The 20,554-nt window shown below is 45.7% G+C and overlaps 1 protein-coding gene across 5 annotated transcripts in view; it reads right to left on the reverse strand.

Annotated features, from left to right (window-relative positions):
* The window catches only part of NR2E3 (nuclear receptor subfamily 2 group E member 3), a 242,011-nt gene extending 222,204 nt beyond the window's left edge, over window positions 1-19,807 (reverse strand). For 3 of the 5 annotated variants that reach the window (XM_085643973.1, XM_085643976.1, XM_085643974.1), the window contains exon 1: window positions 19,257-19,410. Coding sequence is in view for 2 of the 5 variants with exons in the window: in XM_085643970.1 (XP_085500096.1) it covers window positions 19,640-19,734 (95 nt within the window). In the remaining 3 variants the exon portion in view is untranslated. Of the gene's footprint in view, window positions 1-19,256; window positions 19,411-19,639 lie in introns of those variants that run through there. The other 2 variants (XM_085643970.1, XM_085643972.1) reach the window with 2 other exon arrangements.
* Window positions 19,808-20,554: the final 747 nt, after the last annotated feature.

Below are 20,554 nucleotides of genomic sequence, written 5' to 3' on the forward strand. Positions count from 1 at the left end.
CCAAACCCGTCTGGACCGGCACAACTTATGTGCACGCCAGAACGCCTCCCCAGTAATGGTACTCACCGGGTAGCTCGGAACGGAAGGCCTCGGAACGGAACTGAACTGAACTGGACCGGACTGGACTCGAAAACTTCGGACACGTCTGGACATCGGAAACCTGGTGGGCCTCTGTATACCTCGGATCTTGCTCTCTCAGCTAGGCTCTGGTCGGGATACTTCGCACTTCTCACCGCCTCGTCTGGGTGTTGATCGCAGCCTCAGTCGCCCCCGCTTGACCGGAGGGAGATACAGGAAATCCTGCTGGTACGCGTTGTTGTCCGTCCAGCTGTGGCAGGAGACCGGGCCTGCAACGCACCGCCGGCGCGTGAGATGAGAAAGTGTCCCTGTTCGGGCGCCATTCATGTGGTAAATAATTTGATTACCGGGACTTAATTTGATACAGAACATAATAAAAATAGCTCAATAAATAAGAGGCAGAATCCGTGGTATTAGAGGTTCGGAATGGGCTTTATTCCAATGGACGATTCGAATCGGTTGCTCCAAGTTCCATCACCACGAAGGTTCAGGAAGTGAAGTACATACGTTATTGATAATTAATCACCTTTATACAATAGGCATTACAGTGAAGCAAATGCAAGAGGCGTAACAATTGATAGCAAAGATAACATTTCACATGCGTAGCTGAAGGAGGCGTAATTGGGAGTAACAAGGAAACGTCATTGGTTGTGATGTCACATATGGGTGGACCTATGAAATAATTTCGCAATGTCAGCAGAAATACTTGGCAGAGATGCGCGCACAGCAGCATGACGTATGATTGACGTGCAACTAGGGGGTGAAGGGGACTTGACATTTAGCTCTACATGTGGCGACAGATGTCTGGAGGGTCAAGTCAACCTAATCCCAAATCATATCTAACATCCTATGTTTAAAGAACTATGTTATCCAAAAAAGAGGTCTCTTAGAGTAGAATCTAGTTCTATACTGACTATACTGACTGTTAGTGCGTGTACAAGCGTCTAAGTGTCTACACTAGATGCGAGGGCAGGAATCTTCCATGGTAACGGGGCTATGAATTACTGGCATAAGGACAGAGAAGCCGGGCCTTTGCTCGGTAGCTGGAAGAATGTTTACTTAAACTACTAGACAAGAATGCATTGGATAGGGAGCGGAGCAGATAATTTCGAAGGTGAAATACAGTTCTTGGCAGGCAGCAAGCTGATGTCAGGCATCGTGAGCCGCGCAGGGAATGAGACAAAGTTCATGGTCACAGATGCAGGCTCAGACTGGAGCTCTCAGAGGCAGAAGGCAGGGAAAGCTTGATGGCAGAATCAGGGCCTACTCGCCTGAACTGTAAAATGGCATAACTAAGCCATATAAAGTCGGTGGCCTTTCGTACTTATCAATCGAATATCCAGCCCATTCATGGCGGATCTGAATGAGGACATGTTAACGGTGGACGCACATGTATTTGCGTCTTCATAACTGGAACTGGAGGGAACATACATGTACTTGTAACATGCACATAGAACCGTTGGGGTCCAAGATAGGGGACATAACTGACCAGAAAAATCCATATTTCCACACTCTTGGGAAACTGAGTCCAGCCCCTCCTGCTCGCAGCCCTCACAGCCCTTAGCCCTGGTCTGTCCCAACAACGGCAGCTCCCAAGTTCCAGGCGCCCCTTGGCGAAGCGGGACCCGCGGAGCGGGTTCCGCGAGGCGTGAGGTCAGAGGCAAAGGCAATGGCGATCCAAACGCCGTCCAGCAGGTCCACGTACTGCCCAGGTATGTGCGAGTGTTGTCCCCACCTTATCATATGTTAGCCATAAGGTCCAGCCGTCCTGCTTCTGGATGGGTCCCGGCTCCCGCCATCCTAACTATATTCATACCTTCTATAATCTGTCTCAAGGTATTTTTGACATCACGGTAATTGCAACTCAATATTTGTGTCAAAGTATATTTTTGAAACATTATTTTGGAGGAACTTCCTCTGGAGCGCCTCCCTTTACAGGGAGGGAGTGTTTTTAAATGAGGCCAACATCACACATAAAGCTATGTTTTCAGGAACTCACAACACAGAAATTGACCATTTTGATGGACAATGCCTCTCGTGGAGTCCCACAGTGCACGAGGCAGTTATCTGAAAGCCATAAAAGACTATGGGAGTATAGATTGCTCACACCGCAGGAAAGTCACTCACAGAACTTGGGTGACGTCCTTCTGGAACCCACAGCTTTCCGATTGTTAATACACATCTATGTTGTTATGGGTTTTGTATGGTGTTGATGGAAGAATAATGTACTTTTCTTTGGATATAGATTAAGCCCTTGTTGAACATTGATTTACTATAAGTGATCTATGTTATACTGAGTTCTGAAGCTGTAACCCAACACCATCTCTCTGAGCAAGCTCTGCTTAGCTACCCTGCGGGTCAAGTGCTGAAGAGGTGTCTTTGGTACTTGGTAGTTCTGGCTCCAATAGGATGTCGGGGACCAGGACAGCAGTGGCCAAAGGCAACAATTGGCACAATTGGTTCCTAGAACTCTTTATTTGCTCCTTGAACCCCGAACCAGTTCCAACACCTGCCTTTCGTCAGTCACTTTCTTACTTTCATGTTATTCTTCCGAAAGTCTGATCGATAAAACACCCCCTGCTCTTTTCTTTCGTACAAAAAATTCTTAGGCCCTCATTATGAGCAATGACTCCTATCAAAGCACTTATTGGGATTCTAAGTAAAGCGGAGAAAACTGCATGACTGTAATGACCCTCGCAATTTTCCCCAGGTCAATTTCGGCAGGTGAAACTTGCGGAAGAATCTCTGGAAATTACTGAGACATGCAGATTCTAATACGTAATGCAACATAAATCTGCATATTATTACCCAGAGAAAATTCGATATTTTTATCGCACCCGAACCCCAGAGTATCATTATTTATCAAGTATGATAAATATAGTACCAAACCCCAGACCCTATATGTTAATTGCCAGGAAACAATTGTTTCACTGTTGTTTTTCATGTAAAAGGCACAGTCATCTGCTGTTAGTACAGATGCCCTATATAAAAATGTAAAATAAATTAAATAAGAAAGTAGGGAAACAGAGTGGGTTATTGTCCTATTTTAGCCTAAAAACAGAATGCAGTTTAGATACACCCTGGCTTAGCACGACTGTAGGTGAAATAATTGTCTTCAAAGAGGAAACCAAGTAGATTGTAAAATAAAAAAAATGATACCATGATTTAGAACAAGGAAAATAATGCCACAACTTTCAAAATGGTTGGTAAACATATTGAATCTATTCAATAGTAAACTATCCTGTTTCACACCGTGATTGGCGGTGTTCTTCAGGCCAAAGAGTCAACTAATTTGTGCAGCAGGGCTATCTAATGACACAAGAGCAGTACTTAGCTGACAATCTGCATAAGCAAAGCCCTTTCCGAATGAAAGGCGGTAGATTGCCACAGTGAAAGAGGTAGCTGCCTGCGTCTATGCCTCCAGGGCCAGCTTTAGGGCAGTGCGGCTGGTGCGGATGAACTGGGCGCTGACCTGTGGAGGGGGCGCTGACCTCAAGGGGGGGACTGTGTTTAGCAATAGCTTATGATTGAAGAGAGGAGGGGCACTTTTGCCCGGTGGTAGTGAGAGAATCCGAGGAGGTGGACAAGGGAGGCGGGGCGCCAAAAATGATTCTCGCACTGGGCGCCACCAGCGCTAAAGCTGGCCCTGTATATCTCAGACTACGTTAGACTCATGATTGCTATGGTCTGACCTGCCTTATCCACCCAGGTGGACCATGCCATTAACCCCCACTCCAACAAAGGTGTCTGTTAGGCCTATCTCATTGAGTGTTTCATGTGTTGAGGTTCTGGGTGTTCAAAATGTTTTAAAGTCAACATGGACCAAGATATTATGTGGTCATGACCGGAGGGAATCCTTTATAAAGGTTGGGAATCCTTCTGCTAATTCATTTCCCAATCTTTCCCCTTGAATCCACGACTTAAAGATAATTATTGGTTGTCAGAGCACCATCTCTGTTAACTCCTGAGTCTTGGTGTCCACTGTGCTCTATCTATTCCGTATGTGTTCATTTCTGTGCACCATCCCCATTCGTGGAGGCTCGTAAGGTCTTCCCTAAATCTTCGTATTTAACATGCTGTCTCCATGTCCTTAAACTTTCGGGGGGTCACACCGCATCGATGGGTTGTACTGTGGTAATTGCATAATTTCTGCCGGTGATGGGGACCCAAACCTATTTTTCATCATCAAATTTTCAAGGGGCTATCCAGTCAATAAAGTCACAATAGATCTCAGAACCACCGCTACGGTGCGACAAGTGGGACGAAAAAGGTAGACTATCACTAAAGTGGGTGTGGTCAAAGAAGCATAATTAGGATTCCTGTACAAGAGGCGTGGCCTATGTAATTAAGGGCGTGGCTGAAAACATATAAACTAAAATCCAGTGCTCTACATAACGTCCCACAGTACCATTTGGGTGCCTCTCTGTGACTTTTCCGTTCTTGCATCCAGACATATAACACACCAGCGCTTAAAACAGCCGAACCTATGGGGGGCGTGGCTTGGACGGCAGTGGAGATGGCCGCCTGATTTAGTCGCTCCGTCGGACCGGGGGAAACGCTGCCCTTCCCGTGCCCTGCGACCGACTGCTCGCACTTCTGGCAGTGCGGGCATCGCTTTGAAAGGAGACTGGCGTTCGAGGAGCCCTCTGAACCCGACGGCGGTGCCTGAATAGTCGGCTTTTCGGAGGGTTTTGCTTCGCGACGCGAGGTGAAAGAAAATAAAATGGCGCCTTCCTGAAGGTCCAAACGAGATGTCCCCGTTCGGCTGACCCGACGTCCCACAGCAGGTACACAAATGTCTGTGGTTCATGGCTGCTCACTAGTCCTGATGGCGCCTTGATGATAAAGTATTCTCTGCATCTTCTGTTACTTCGGCGAGCTGTTAGTTTACACATCGGCATGCCTGACCTCAAGATGGCGGCGATGCAGAGGGGCTCCACGTTTCACTAGCGTTCACTAACCTCAGTCAGCCAAGGTTGTCGTTACCTCAGAGTGACCAGCGCGAGTCCAGTACAAGCCATGGGCCTGCTTGTGAATAGATGGATGCTCCCTTACAGAATTATTCAAGCACCTGAATGCCACTTCACTTAAGCGAGGATCGTGTCTTCCAGCAGATAGCAGCCTGAGCACTCCTGTTTTCTCCTCTCGACTGAGATCCTGTCTATGCATTCTATGTGGGGCGATTCATGGAGGGAAGGAGCTGTACACCAAGCTCTATTACACCAAGCTCTGTGCGATCTGTTTACGAATTGTGTAGGGTAAGACTTGCTCATCAAGCTGGGGATAGGTTTGGTCTCTCTCTTCGCCCGGCGTATCTATCCACGCTGCTATAATATCTGATACCACTGGCTACCTACTAGGACCACTACCTTTTCTCTGCGACTTATTGCCACACTGCCTTCTGGCGGCTAATCCTACCACACCTGGGTAATTTGACGGCAATCTGCAAGTGTTGTGACCGACTGGCCCACTAGATCTTCATAAACGCCCTCATAAGGTCCATGCCTTCATGCCTTCATACAGAGAGCCGCTAATATCTTCATAGGAGCCCTTTTTGAGTCATCCTTTTTCTCCTAGCACGGCGCTTTTTGAAGTCACTAGATAATTTCGCTAACCAAGCGAAAAACCAACTACTTATCCAACTGTTAACACGACCTGAAAACTCCTCCAAAATGGCTGACCGCAAATCTAAGTTGTTACACAAGAGAAACAAAGGTGAGCCCTCACAGTCAGATTCACCCATCAAAGTGAAACCTGATATCAATAGTACGTTGGACCTAATCCTTAAAAAGCTGGCTGATGTCCATGAGTTGGCCAAATCAACCAAACAAACCACGGAAACTATACAGCTGGAGATAACGGCCATTAGAGCAGATATGAATACTGTGAATAACAGACTTTCTGTAGCTGAACAGAGGATCAGTGACGTTGAGGACATCGTAACCAAGTCATGCAATGAAACAAATGTCCTGAAGAATATGTCGTCCATGATCTTGAAACAGACAGCCGAGTTGGAAGACCGCAATCGAAGAGGCAACATCCGAATCCTTGGTGTTCCGCAGGGTTCGGAGGAGGCTCTAGGCTCTTGTTTAGCCTTTCTAGAGGACTGGCTTCCTAAGTTTACTGGCATATCGTTTGATCAGCCTTTTGAATTGGACAGAGCACACAGAATCCCTTCATTTAAATCCTCACCACGGTAAGGGGTCCGCCCAATCATATGTAAACCTCTGCGATTTCGTCAGGTAGAGGCAATACTTGGCTATGCCCGGAAAAACCATCATCTCACCTGGAAGGGTCCCAAAATTATTTTTACCCAAGACTTTTCGAAGCCTACTGTTGATACACGTAGGGGTTTCCTAAATCTAAGGGACAAGATGAGGATCAAGGGTATCCTGTTCTCCTTTGTCGGTCCTACAAGGTTTAAGATAACTGATGGGGGGAAACACCTCTTTTTCAATGATCCCAGAGACCTTGCGAAATATCTAGAAGGCCCTCCTACTCAGGACATGGACTCATCACAGCTCTTGGCCAGTAAGAGGAAGTCCTCACCAGGTCCGGGGTAGTGCATGCACTGACTCCTTTGCTCCTCTCAACATTGTCTTCCTCAGACGTTCCGGTGCATTGTATCGACTCATATGTAATTTGTTGGTTTGTACAAGTCCTTTATTGGTTGGGATGGTGCTTGAATCTGACGGTATCTGTTTCTATTTTGGCTTGCATTTTTTAGCCGACGGTTGGTTGATAGTTGGGTATTGGGAAGGTATGTATATGATCTGACCATGTTGTTTCCTCCGGAGTGCGGGTGGACACTTCTGTCGTCGCACCTCCCACATGCTAAGTATTGCGGTAGGGGTGGGGAGGGAGGGGAAGGGGGGGATTGGGTTGAGAGCGTCTACGTTTTCATTAACGTTGTCAATGTTTTCATAGTTGATTCCTCAGCTGCTCTCCATCTACTTTTCTTACTTTTCTTTTCTTTCTTTTTCTCTTTCACTTTTCTCTTTACCTGGCGTCTCCTACTCACTAGACATGTCTGGTGCCCTATATCCCATTTGCAATTTTCGGGATGGGATTATCCGGCTTCCATGGGTATAATGCTGTTGCAGATGTATGATTTTGTTGACTATCATATGAGGCCTGCTATGTGGTATTTAAAATATTCGCATTTGTTCCTCTGTCAGGACCCATACTTATTGAGTTCACCATTTGAAACCATTCTTAATGGCCACTAACAAACGTTGTGCCCTTTCGAGTGATTTGAAGATAGTGTCTCTAAATGTTAAAGGTCTTAATCACCCTGTGAAAAGACGTAAGGTCTTAGAGTATTTAGCCAAGACCAAAAGTGACATTGTGCTGTTACAAGAGACTAAGCTTTCCGAAGTGGACAATAACCTCATTAAATGTAACTGGATTTCGCAATTGGCATGCTCTCCAGCAGATAAGAAGAAACGAGGGGTCACAACCTTGATTTCAAGATCTGCTAACATCACGCTAGAATCCTCCTCACACGACAATGAAGGTCGTTTTTTGATCACTCACTTGAGGAGAGGCGAAGATTTATTACATGTGGTCAATAATTATGGTCCTAATACGCACGACCCCTCCTTTTGGTCCAGCGTCTCTGACAGGTTAGATAATATTCCACAGGGGGATCTTATAGTAATGGCAGGTGACTTCAACCTTCCCCTGGACCCGATAATTGACAGGCAGTCCAACTGCCACTATCAACCTACGAGCTCACACGCCGTGCTCACCACTATTTGTTCTAAATTTAATCTCAAAGATCCCTGGAGACTCCAGCACCCAGACACAAGGGATTATACTTTTTATTCGGCCCCTCACAACTCGTACACTAGGATTGATTATATCCTTGTCTCTGGGGCATACACCAGCCTCATTGAGTCCTCTGATATAGCCCCAAGATTGATTTCTGATCACTCTTGCGTCTCCCTTAAATTAACGGGAAGTCACAAGGAACAAACTCCCAAACGATGGCGGTTTAACAACGATGTCTTATCAGACCCTGAGGATAAAAAGAAGATTGCGGAGGCCATTTCAGAATACCTTGGTCATAACAAGGTGTCTGATACTAATATAAATACACACATGGGATGCACTGAAAGCCACTATAAGGGGGCTAGTCATTGCTATAAAAACAAAAATAAATAAACGCCTGAATCAGGGACTACTCCAGCTAGAACGAGAAATTAGAGACTTAGAGACTGCCCACATTGCCTCCTTAAACGATTCTTCTCTATTGCTGACCTTAACACAGAAGAAATATGAGTACAATAAGATATTAAGTGAACGCGCGGGGGTGTGGATTAATAAATTTAAAGCGCTGAATTTATGTGAGGCCAACAAGGCAGGGAAACTTTTAGCTTCATATCTTAAACATAGACAAAATCAACATGTCATCTCTTCAATCAAGGATGCTTATAACCTAACCCATACAACACACAATGGCATTCTCCATACTTTTAAACAATTTTATCAGGACCTATATTCAAATAATCAGACTTTCGACACTGAGAAGTGCACTGCTTTCCTCCGTGATCTTAACCTGCCACAACTCTCAGATGAAGACTCTGCCATGTTAGGTATGGAAATCAACAGCTCGGAAATAGATAAAACGGTCAGGTCCTTGAAAGAAAACAAAGCGCCAGGGCCAGATGGCTTCACGGCATCCTTCTATAAATCCTTTTTAATCCAATTAGGTCCTGCTATGAAACAGGTTTTTAACCATATTGCTGACACGGGACACACGCCTGATTCTATGACCGAAGCTAACATTGTTGTTATCCCCAAGGAGGGGAAAGACCCTGTATATCCAAAAAATGATAGGCCTATTTCGCTTATAAATGTCGAATGCAAAATATACGCCAAAATTCTTGCGGTCAGGTTAAATTTGGTCCTTCATAAATTGATAAGCAATTCTCAGGTGGGGTTCCTCCGGAACCGGTTGTCCAACGATAACACACGTCTGTTATGCCATGTATTAGAAAATGCTGCAACTAAATCTGAACCCTCAATTGCCATTACGTTAGACGCCGAGAAGGCCTTCAACAGAGTCTCTTGGTCGTTCTTGGAACGTTGCCTGCATTTCTTTAGTTTGGGTAAGGACTTTATTAAGATGGTTATGTCACTCTACCTAAAACCGACTGGCCGTATAGCTGTCAACGGGTCACTTTCGGAGTCCTTCCCTCTTTATCAGGGTACCAGACAGGGATGTCCTCTATCTCCATCACTTTTCCTATTGGCATTGGAACCCCTGCTTCAGGCCATCAAGCTCAACTCGGACATTTCAGGTATTGACATCCATGGGGTACGTGTCAAATTGGCCGCTTATGCGGATGATATTTTGATAGTTACAGAACGTCCGGATCCCTCCATTACAGCCCTAATGGAAACGATTGCATTATATTCTTTACACTCCGGGTATAAACTCAATAGAGACAAATCGGAAGTTAAACCATTAAACGTGTTTTGCACTAGTGAAATGTTGGGGGACTCTGGGTTAACATGGCAGTCGAGTTTTATTAAATACTTAGGGATTGCATTTGGAAATAACATTATGGACACCCTGTATCAAAATGAAAAGGTACTCCTACTGAAAATTAAGAAACTTTTGGATGCCTGGTCCCCAAAATTCATCACGTGGTGGGGGAGAATTGAGACTATCAAGATGATGGTTACTCCTTTAGTTAATTATCTCATAAGTATGCTGCCACTTATATTAACTGACTCCTTTCACCATAAACTAGATACTCTTTTAACATCCTTTCTTTGGCGCGGTAAAAAAGCCAGAATCAGCATTCGAAAATTGAGGCTTGACAAGACACTGGGAGGCGTTAACCTGGCTGACTTTCGTCTCTACCAATACGCCTTTTTGGCGAAGCAAGGCTTACTTTGGGTTTCTCCTCCTGATCACTATATACCAGTGTGGCTGGAAGTGGAAAGGGCCCTCCTCAATAACATACACCACCTGTCGACTCTCACGGCTAACCGTCTTGTCGCCACCCACTCTCGGTCCATCTTTAAGAACACTAAATTAGCTCTCTTAAAAATAGATAGGGCCATGGATGTCAGTATGAAGGGCTCCAATATGGAATCGCTTTGGCTAAACTCTAAGTTCCTTTATAATGGTAAACCATTATTCCTTGACTCCTGGTGCAAAAATGGTATTTTTTTTCCCTATCAATTGGAAAATAATGCATACCCATTGACGTTCAAGGAACTTCAATCTCGTTTCCATTTAGCTGATATTGAATTTTATAACTTCCTGAAAGTGAGGGCTGCCATTGCGAATCCAGAATGTCCCCTAGTTCCCCATCGTTACCCACGTTTGCATCAAAACTTAATAGGCTTGGCCATCAGGTCTCCCAGAATTACCAACTTTTGCGTCCAAAATCCTCCAAGCTTAATTATAAGGTAGTAGATTACTGGAACTTGCTCTCGGCTAATCAGCTAACCGAAGATTCGTGGTCCCCGTTATGGAGGTCAGTCACACGAAATAAGATTTCCCCAGTTCTCTCCCAAACGAAATTCTGGCTATTACACAAGGCCTTTTGGACACCGGCTAGGCTGTTCTCCATGGGGATCCGGGAAGATGACGTGTGTTGGAATTGTAATCAAGGCAGAGGAGATTTGGCTCACCTTATTTTACACTGTCCTGTAGTGAAACCCTTCTGGGATAGGGTCTACTTATTTTTGAATACTTTGTTTAACTGTGTACTCCCCAGGACCCTACCGTCCGTGGTATCTGCTTTTTTACAGGTGGATTTGCAGTCGGAGGGGGACCGAGCTCTCCTTGATCTACTCTTGATCTCTGCAGTTAAAATGGTACTCACCAATTGGAAGGACTCTAGCAAGGCCTCCTACAATTGTTGGTTGAACTGGGTCATACACCTCAGGGGGGCAGATAACATTGTCTTGCAACATACTCCTTGGAAAACCTCCACGAGGAGTATATGGTCTACCCTGGACGAATATTTTGCTTCTCATAAGCCGCCATGATTTCATTATTTTGAACGATGATTCCTATGTGGGCTTCATATTTACGGAAGTTGTCCTGGCCGGATATCTGTTGTACTATGCTATACTAAGTATGAGGCTTGAGGCGCTAGATAATCTCTTTTCTCTCTTCTCTTCCCCTTTCGGCTTTCCTTTCCACTTTTTTCCTTTATTCACTCTTTCCTTCCTTCCTTTCTTGAGCTGGTGACTAAGGGGTTACTTCACTGTGAAGGTGTGCGTCCATTGCTGGCATTTGTCTGTCGATCAGTTGAAACACCATTTCATGTACATAGTGGCTCTAGACCATGTTACCAGCTCCTGTTCTGCTTTTGCATAAAATTTCAATAAAGATATTTTGAAATAAAAAAACAAACAAAAAACAAACAAACAGCCGAACCTATTCTCTTTGCCCATGCTTGTTTGCAGCATCAAATAAATTAGCAAAAAGTAAGTTTGCTATCAATAATTAGAACTGAAATTTAAAATGTTTCTATTGTCGAAATATGAGCCTGTGAATTAAACAATAATAAGGTCTGTTGTAGGGGTAGTGGTCTTCAGAGAGATTAAATCTCCAGTTCTAACCTTCACAGCACTTTCCTCTGCAGTCTCTCACACTTACTCTCTTTTTTCCCCAGATCTTTAGGAAATCCTCTATCTGCCCACTCATAAGTACAGCATTTTGTTTTCCTTTGGTAAGGTCTATATATTTTCAGCTGTGTACTTCCTTCACACACTTTCCAACAAATCCAGTTCCCACAAATGTGGCCTTCCCTCTTGAGCACTCAGAAGACAGGCCAAAAATGAGATGTTTATGTAGTCTGAACACTTTTATCACCCACTGACAAGCACTGTAAGAAGCTCACATTGCCTTCCGCCTCAGCTCCAGCTCTCTGTCCTGTTATAATAAACACCCACCCATAACCTGAATATAACCCTGACACCTAGAGGCAACCAAGTTCACAGTACGCATGGTACAGCATGAAAACAGCATAAAAACCAGCTACAGAAACACAAAATATGGAAAAAAGCAAACACTCTTAGGGAAGGCAAGGAGTTGCCCTAACGGTTAGGGCGCTCGACCTCGGACCTGGGGGAACTTGGTTCGAGTCTTGGTAACGACGCTAAACCTCCTGTGATTCTTGGCAAATCACTTAATCTCCCCGTGCCTAGCAAAAAAATGAATGTGTGTCCTCATGTAACGTAACTGGTGCTATGTAAAGCGCTCTGATACCTGATTGGGTTCGGGTCAAGTTCGCGCTATACAAAACTCTGCTAAAAAAAAAAGATGAATTAAAACAAACAAAGTCTAAACAAGAACTGCTTCACTAACATGGATTGATGGTTTTACAGTCATTGGTGATAAATTGATCAGAGATTTTAGCTGTAAAGCTAAGGACATGAATGTAGAACCCGACAGGGACCCATTTCAAAGTCAGTTTTTAGGTCTCGCCTACGCAGTGCGCATACGCTGCGTAGGAAAAAGACCTTTATCCATCGGCACAGCTTTGCGGGCAAAAACATGCACGCGTTGCATTGCTTCCAAGGGCAATGCGTGCACGTCTGACGATTCCGTTGCGGGAGCGAGCAGCGGCGCCATATGGTAGCAATTATCGCACCTTGCTGCTCGCTCCCGCAAGGGAATCGCGCAGACCCCCTCCTCTCTCCCCTCGCGCTGCTGCCGCGCGCGCTTGTTTTTCGATTGCATCGGCTTGTGTTTTCATAATGCTGTGGTTGCTGGCTTTCCAAAGCAAATGCACTCAGCTGATAGTATTTTTTTTAGATTGGCTCAGCTCGTGTTTTCGGAATGTTGTGTTTGTTGGCTTTCCAATGCAGTCAGTTGATGGTATTTTTATTTTGCAACCACACTCAGTATTTTTAGTTTATAAACACACAGGTTACCTTGTTCCCTTTGCTTTGCTTTTCAGAATGTTGTGTCTTTTGTCTTTCTAAAACAAGGACTCTCCACTAACGACATTTTGTTTTTAAACACACACAGCATTTATGTTTTTTTTCACTCTGTTGAGGGGCAATCTGTAAATGCTTTAGAATCTGACACCTAGATGCGTTTCCCCTGTGGCAATCAGGAACAAAGGGGGCTGTGAAAGAGCCGTCCTAGTGAACGACATAAATCCAGCTGCCAAAAGGGTTAACTGCTACAAATCTGACCCGGGATCCAGACTGGTTTAGTTGCTTTATATGGCTCTTCGGGGGTTCTCAAAAAGAGAACTGTTGCAAGCAGACCCGGTGGCTACAGCGAGTTCTGTTTTTTATTTTTGTCTGCCAAGATCAGTTTGCATTATGGGACTCGTAGTTTAGATCTTAGGATTGTCAGACTGGACCCAAAGAGTTTAGCAGGCGAAGTTCTGTCCAGATAAGAACACAGCACTATCTGAGTGCATGGCATGACGTAATTCACTTTTGAGCTACAACTCATGCACAGTAGAGTACTGTAAGCGGTCGGGTTGAGTAATGACTCCAGGGGCTCTCATCATCCCTCCCGGCCCGAGTTCCCCTGTGTACCCTGCATATGACCACCAGAAAGCCTCACACAGCTAGAATTGATGCAGGTCAGAGATGTTGACAATGGATACCAATTTTGTTTTCATCAAAACAGAAATGTCACAGTTGGTGATAATATAGTGTTTTATTGGCAGTCTAAGGCCGTGTTTACTTAATGAAATGGTCGCTCCAGTGGCTCCTATTCGTATACTCTTTGTCGTGTGGAAGTTGCTCCAATATAATCAGTTATTCCTTATCTAAGATAATAACCAAGTCATGTAACTAACACACGTGCATACACACACACACACACCCTCTCTCTCTCCCTCTTTCTCTCTCTGTCTCTCTCTTTTTTTCTCTGTCTTTCTCCCACTCTCTCTTTCCCAGTTACGCCACGGTCCCTCATCACATCCGGTATGCTGTCTGTAGTCAGGTCTCCACAGACATTAGCTGCCACACGTACACTTCTAGGGCGTGCTGCTCCTGCTTCAATAAAACATGTTCTCAGAAACTCAGTCAATGGTATTAGAACAAAAGATGCACCGTCTCAAGCATCTAACAGACTTCCAACTGCTGGCTGCCTGGGTGAGATGTGGGGAGTGCTCATTCTTAATTGAACCTTCCCGTTAAGGAGCCCTTTTCGCAGACTCTGAGCCCAGAGGGAGAGAGGTTCATGGGGGGCTGGGTACAGAGGACACACAGGTTTCGTTTGCATAATTAAGAAGAAAGGATCCTTTTATAAGAGCAGCCGCTCTTTCAGCGTTTAGCGACAATTCAGATTTATCTTGCAGGCATGGACTTTTATTTGATATTTTCCCAGCCTAACTAGGGGACCACGTTCATCGACACATAAGTGTGCCCTAGTGCCAGCATCTTAATCAGCATCCCGGCCCTCCCGCGCCATTTATCACACACAGCAGCACATCCACCACGGCCTGCCATCAGCCTCCAGCTGCTTACTTTCCCTCCACCAATGATAGTATCCCTTTGCCTGCTCTTTCATCATGTGGGTATATTTTATGGGAAATCTGCAAGACCCGAAAAGAAAAGCTTCCAGAAGAAAGAGAGAAGTGTAAAATTCCTACTTTTTGGAAAACACGCTTCTTCTCCCTCGTTAGGTGGATCATTAGACTACATGTGCTTTTTAAACACGGAGCAGAAGGAAGATGCATCAAACCTGGAACGGTCGTGCTTGCTGCATATAAAATTGCAGAAAAGAAAAGGGGGGAGCTTGCGGTTATGCGCACGTGCACGCACGCACCCGCCATCTGCGTACCTTCCAGCACGATCACTTTCACTTTTTCCTGCTGCCGCGCGCTCGCATCACTAGCGAGTTTTTTTTTAACATTGCTTGCAGCACTCTTCAAGCGCGATCACTTACAGTTTTTCCTGCTTCTGCGTGCGCGAGCATCACTAGCATGTTTCTGAATCTGATGCCGGTTGTCTTATTACAAGCTTCCCGCGTTGCGCCTCTCCTTCGCTCGTCTTCTTTCTCAGCCCTGCCTTGTTTTCACTGCCGTCCATACACCTTTGGGGTCTCTCTGCTGTAGTAAAGAAGTTACTCTGCGTTCAGTATCTGTGAGCTCTCGCCCATCTATTAGTTCTAAGTTCAGCTTTGTCCAAAAACAGACACGTTTCAAAGGATTCTATATAGCGACTCTCAAAGTTAAAAGAAAACACGCGTGCGTGGTTTACAAAGTGCCCTTCCTTTATCAGATGCCCCCGCTCCGACATTTACCACAGCAGACCGGACCCTGCCATGGCAGGCCCCCTCCCGCACCCCCTCCTCTCTCCTGGAGCCCCTCCCCCGTCAGTTCCTCAGCTCTGTGTTTTCATACCCACCTCCTTCGCAGCAGTTTCTCCTCTTTCCTGCGGTCAGTGTTGCCAGGCCCGCCCCCTACACTTCCTCTGTTGCTATTACGACCATCCCTGCACGTGTTGTCGCTGCCCTCTCGCCCCAGGACTCCCTTCCTTTACCCCAGTTTTCTGCTCTCTCTTTCTTGTTATGCCTACCGCCGCACCCAAACTTCCTCCACCCTACTTTTCCCTTCCATAGACCCCGTGCCTCCCCTGCCTGGCGCAGGCCTACGGCACCAGGCCCACAGTCCTGCCCGCCGCAGGATGCTGGCTGTTGCTGCTGATGAGACGTCCCCTTCACGCCTCGGTCCCTGCCTCTTCCCCACACGTACACGCCCAGCAGAGCAGGGAGGGGCCCAGGGGGCGAAAAACTTCCTGGCTGAAACAGACACTACATTCAGTGTAAGTCAGATCGGGCGGGCCTACCGTCCTCACTCACAAGTACACTTTTCAAAGTCAATATCCGACACCCTGCAGCATGGGGCTAAACTGACCACACCCACTTAGTTGAGCTGCTAAAATTGTTGCACCGTGATTGTGAACTCTCCCTGTTTAGATGAGTCTGTTTTTTTAGTTAACAATTTTTTAACCCAGTTTCCGAATGCTAAAAATGATGCCCGGAGAAAATCTCCCAGGACTTTGCTACAGATCTATAATTGCAGTATATAGTCCGCATGGCTGCCAAGTCTCCTAGGTCCAGTCCAGGTCTTTTCTTTTGAATTCTGGGACTTACAGTCCTGTCTTATAATGGAATACACAAGACTACAAGTTCCAGAATTCAAAGAAAAACAAGCATTGGCATAGCCAATAGGTCTCGCCTGTGGGACCTTATAAGTATTTAGTTATGCAGTCGAATATCCTTGGCGCAACAACATCAACTGTTGCATTGCTAAACACTTATAAGGTCCCAAAAGTGAGACCTATTGGCTATGCCAATGCTTGTCAATTACTGCTGGGTCTGACAACCCGCCACATTTAAAGCCTTGCCCGGCTGAAATTATCAACCAGCAGAACAACTCTTGTTAGAGATTGTGACAGAGGCAGGACTGAGCAAAGAGAACCTTTTTTCCACTACACTGGATGCCCCCTTAAGCCCAGAGCACTAGACCGTAAATGAAATAAGAAAGAAGAGAAACATAGAAAACAAGCATTTGCAATGCAATAGGTCTCGCATTTACGCGAGTTTAAGCTATTGGCATTGTAAATAACAATCCCTTTTATTTATTTATTTTAAAACCAAAACATAAATATAAGGCATTGTCATTTACAATGCCAATAGCTCAAACTCAAATAAATGCAAGACCTATTGCATTACACACAACCTACTCCTCAGGGACCGACTCCAAAATGTGTTCCATCGGATATCTCACTGCCAAAATATATCAGCAAGTTTCACGCTCCCTGCTGACATCAGCTGTGATGGTATAGTTTCCCAAATCCAAGGAAAAGTACGGACCCAGAAGAGTCAGTGAAATTACGGAAAATGAAAGGAAGCAAGCACTGTGTTTTACCGTCCCGCTATGTACCGATTACACACAATCTACTCCTCAGGGACCGACTCCAAAATGTGTTCCATTATTTTATTCAATGCCTGTAGCACTAATTAAATTAGAAACAACGTTCACTTCAAAAACCACTTCGCCAGTGTACCTCGACTCCATTGTGCTGTACTTGCGTCCGTAGAAGGTGCGCGCATGCCGGTAGCCAGTGCGCATGAAGTGTAAATAGACCCTGAAGCATGTTATATCCAATTCATAAAATTCCCAAACGCACTCACACAAAAAAAAGTACTATCGTTTTTAAAAAAATAATGTGGTTTTGGTCAATACGTTTTCAATTTTGGTTAAAATAACTTCGAGTTCACCTTTATTTTGTAACTGTGCTGATAGATTATAATCTATTGACATTTGTTTAGGGAAAAAACTCAGACCGAAAGTCTGGTTTAGTGTGAAGTGTTAGCATGTGTTTGCAAGTTGGGAAAGGAAACCAGGACAAGCTAATTAAGTGCTTTGAGCCTTGCAGTAAAGATTGTAATCTCTTGGCTCGCAGCATCTGTGAGATGCAACTGAACAACCAGCAGGATGATAAGCTCCTAAAAAAAATATAGGTTGCTGCTAAAGTAAGGGGTAAAAAGACAACATCCCCATTGCATTCGCATATTTTTAAATGCACGGTGAATGTAATTACCTTTTTAAAGTTGAGAAAAAAGAATACTTCATGTTTTCCCAAATCCAACGAAAAGCACGGACCCAACAGAGTCCGTGACGCTCACAGCTGACATCAGCTGTGATGGTGTAGTTTCCCAAATCCAACAAAAAGTAGGAACCCAGGAAAGTCCATGAAATAACAGAAAATAAAAGGAAGCAAGCACTGTGCTTTACCGTCACGCTGTTTTGTTCTGTGCCGCCTGCAGAATAAAGTTAAGTATTTGTGCCGCCTGCAAAATGAAGTAAGCATTTGGCCACCATAATATTGACTTAGTCTCCCTGTGCCTGAATGTGTTCTTGTGTAACGTAATCCGTGCTCATTTAAAGCACTCCAATACCTACCGCACGAGTTTGAGCTGTATAAATCTGCATTAAAAAAAAAAGCACTCAAACAAAACAAAACTGCACACGCATCAAAAACCAGCCGTGTTACATGAAAGCTGCTGGCTGGTGTTTCCCCAAATTCAACAAAAATTACGGACCAGGAGAGTCCGTGAAATAATAGAAAATAAAAGGAAGCAAGCACTATGCTTTACCGTCCCGCTATGTACCGATTACAGTTAGAGGTGTGGTCCCAGGAGAGTCCGTGAAATGAAGGAAAATAAAAGGAAGCAAGCACTGTGCTTTACCGTCCCGCTGTTTTGTTCTTTGCCGCCTGCAAAATAAACGTAAGCATTTGTGCTGCCTGCAAAAAGAAGTTAAGCATTTGGCCACCATAATAATGACTTAATCTCCCCGTGCCTGAATGTGTCTTTGTGTAACGTAATCTGTGCTCATTTAAAGAGCTCCAGTACCTACGGCACGAGTTTGCGCTGTATAAACCTGCATTAAAAACAAGCAGGAAGTGGGATAAGGTCGGGGGTGGCAAATGGTGTGCACTTTCGCGGCCGCTTTGATGTTCTCAGTGGCCGCGCGGCTCACTGAGAACATCAAAGCGGCCGCGAAATGATCACGCAGGCTGCCAAATGGTGCGCGCGCCCAGCGCACATGCACTGTAGTTGGCGGGCGCACATGCACTGTAGTTGGCGGCCTGAAAGCACTGGTTTGCACTTCCAAATCCACCTTTTACAAAAGCTCTCGCGAGAGCAGCGCTAAAGCGCTGGCTCAGGCAAGACCTAAAACGTGACAAAGGGAGAAAGCAGGGATGGAAAAGAACCTGCAAGAGTGAGATAAAGAAACAGGAAGTGTAGGGTGGTTGAGAAAAGAGGTAAGAGATGAACTCAAGAACAGTCTTGGTGTCTGGCAACACGAGCTCCTTGTTTCTAAGAAAAACGTTTAGACTCTTCACGTATGCATTGTGTGCATGCAGGGGGGCACATGTTGTACCCCGCTGTGTGCATGCACACCTGTTCCTGCACAGCATGGACTGCAAAGTCCATGCCGTGTAGGTACGGACTTTGGCGCTCCCTCGGCGTTGCAGTTATAGGGCTCACATATGGGCCTTAGAACTGTACTGCCGGCGGGACCGCCAAAGTACCTCCCACCAGACCGCGAGGAAACTCGTAAACTGGCGGGCAGCGGGCAACTTTTGCGGTGTAGGTGCAGACGGTGGCATGGTGGCCCCCTCCCACACCGACAAAGTCGTAATGAGGCCCTGTGTGCTACCTGGCTTTGGGATCCAGTAGCGTCTAGCCGCTTCTTCAAGGGTGGATCCTGTGTCTTTTGAGGTCCCGGGCCCTTAGCTTGTGTCTCGCGCTGGGGATGCCCTGCTCCTTTTCCTTTCAAGCGGCTCAGGAACCAGGACTTCCTGCTCAGTGTCCTACCTGGTAAACCTCAGGGTCGCCACGGGTGACCCCTGTTATTACAATCGCGAGATTGGGTTTGCGGACGTGAGCACAGAGATAGGTTGCCTAAAGATTTGAATCCAACTTGATTCGAAACAGCAAAGCAATTAAATCACAACCAGAAACCAGGATGCTTTACATACGCACGCAGCTTTATTTGTCGGTAGCTTTAGATTTAAAAAAAAAAAAACATAAATAACTTACCAACTGCTCCATGAAGGAGAGTGATAATTGTTGTGAGGCGCTGGCCGTGCACAGCCATAACGCGCCCCTGAACCCCTCCTCCAAGCAGCAAACATTAAAGGCAGCGCGGGGTCACGCTGAGACGGTGGGAGGTTACGTGGCAGCTGCTCGGGCAGACGCCAGGGGGATTACCCGGGCTAAAACCTTGCACAAATTGTCAGAGAACACTTAATTACTAATTTGCTAATTACCTGCCCCCCACCCTGGCAATGTGGCAGACAGCCTCAAAAATCATCCCGCGCAGCTTAGACGGCGTTTTGGGTTTAGTTTGTGTAATGAGGCGAGCAGACGCTGACTGTCTTGGACCCAACTCTGAAATGACTCCCGTCTGAGCTGCCATGACGTGAGAGACGTCACGTACCCACAACGAGGCGCCAGTGCTTAACTTGAGCAGGTGGGAGCAGATGGGGCCTCCAGAACTCAGTTTTGGGGACTGACCCTTATTTTCCTCATCAGACTATCATTCAGAGCAACAGAGTAAAACAAAAAGGGCAAAACGAAGATGAAACACGAAAAAAGGCAGTACGCAGGGTTACGAAATACCCTCCAAGAGTGAGCTAAAGAGGCAGGGAGTGTCTGGTGATGGATGAAAGGGGCATGTGGTGGAATCAAGACCGCACGGCATTGGTATGCAGCACCGCTGATTTGTCGTGCGGGCCACGCCTTGCGAGCAAAACTTAGGGCACATCACTTAATTGACAAATTAAGCTCTGCATAGCGCTATGGCGTTGAGTCAAAGTTTCACACCAGGCCCTGGGTGACTCTCTGGCCGTGGACAGTAGGTTGAAACTAGGGCAGACCAGGAACTCATTATGTCACTATTGTAGTAAGGAATGCAGGACTAACGAGTACTCCACACTCCACAGGACAGGACAC

Source organism: Triturus cristatus, chromosome 3_1 (assembly GCF_964204655.1).
Source record: "Triturus cristatus chromosome 3_1, aTriCri1.1, whole genome shotgun sequence".
NCBI classification, from domain to species: domain Eukaryota; kingdom Metazoa; phylum Chordata; class Amphibia; order Caudata; family Salamandridae; genus Triturus; species Triturus cristatus.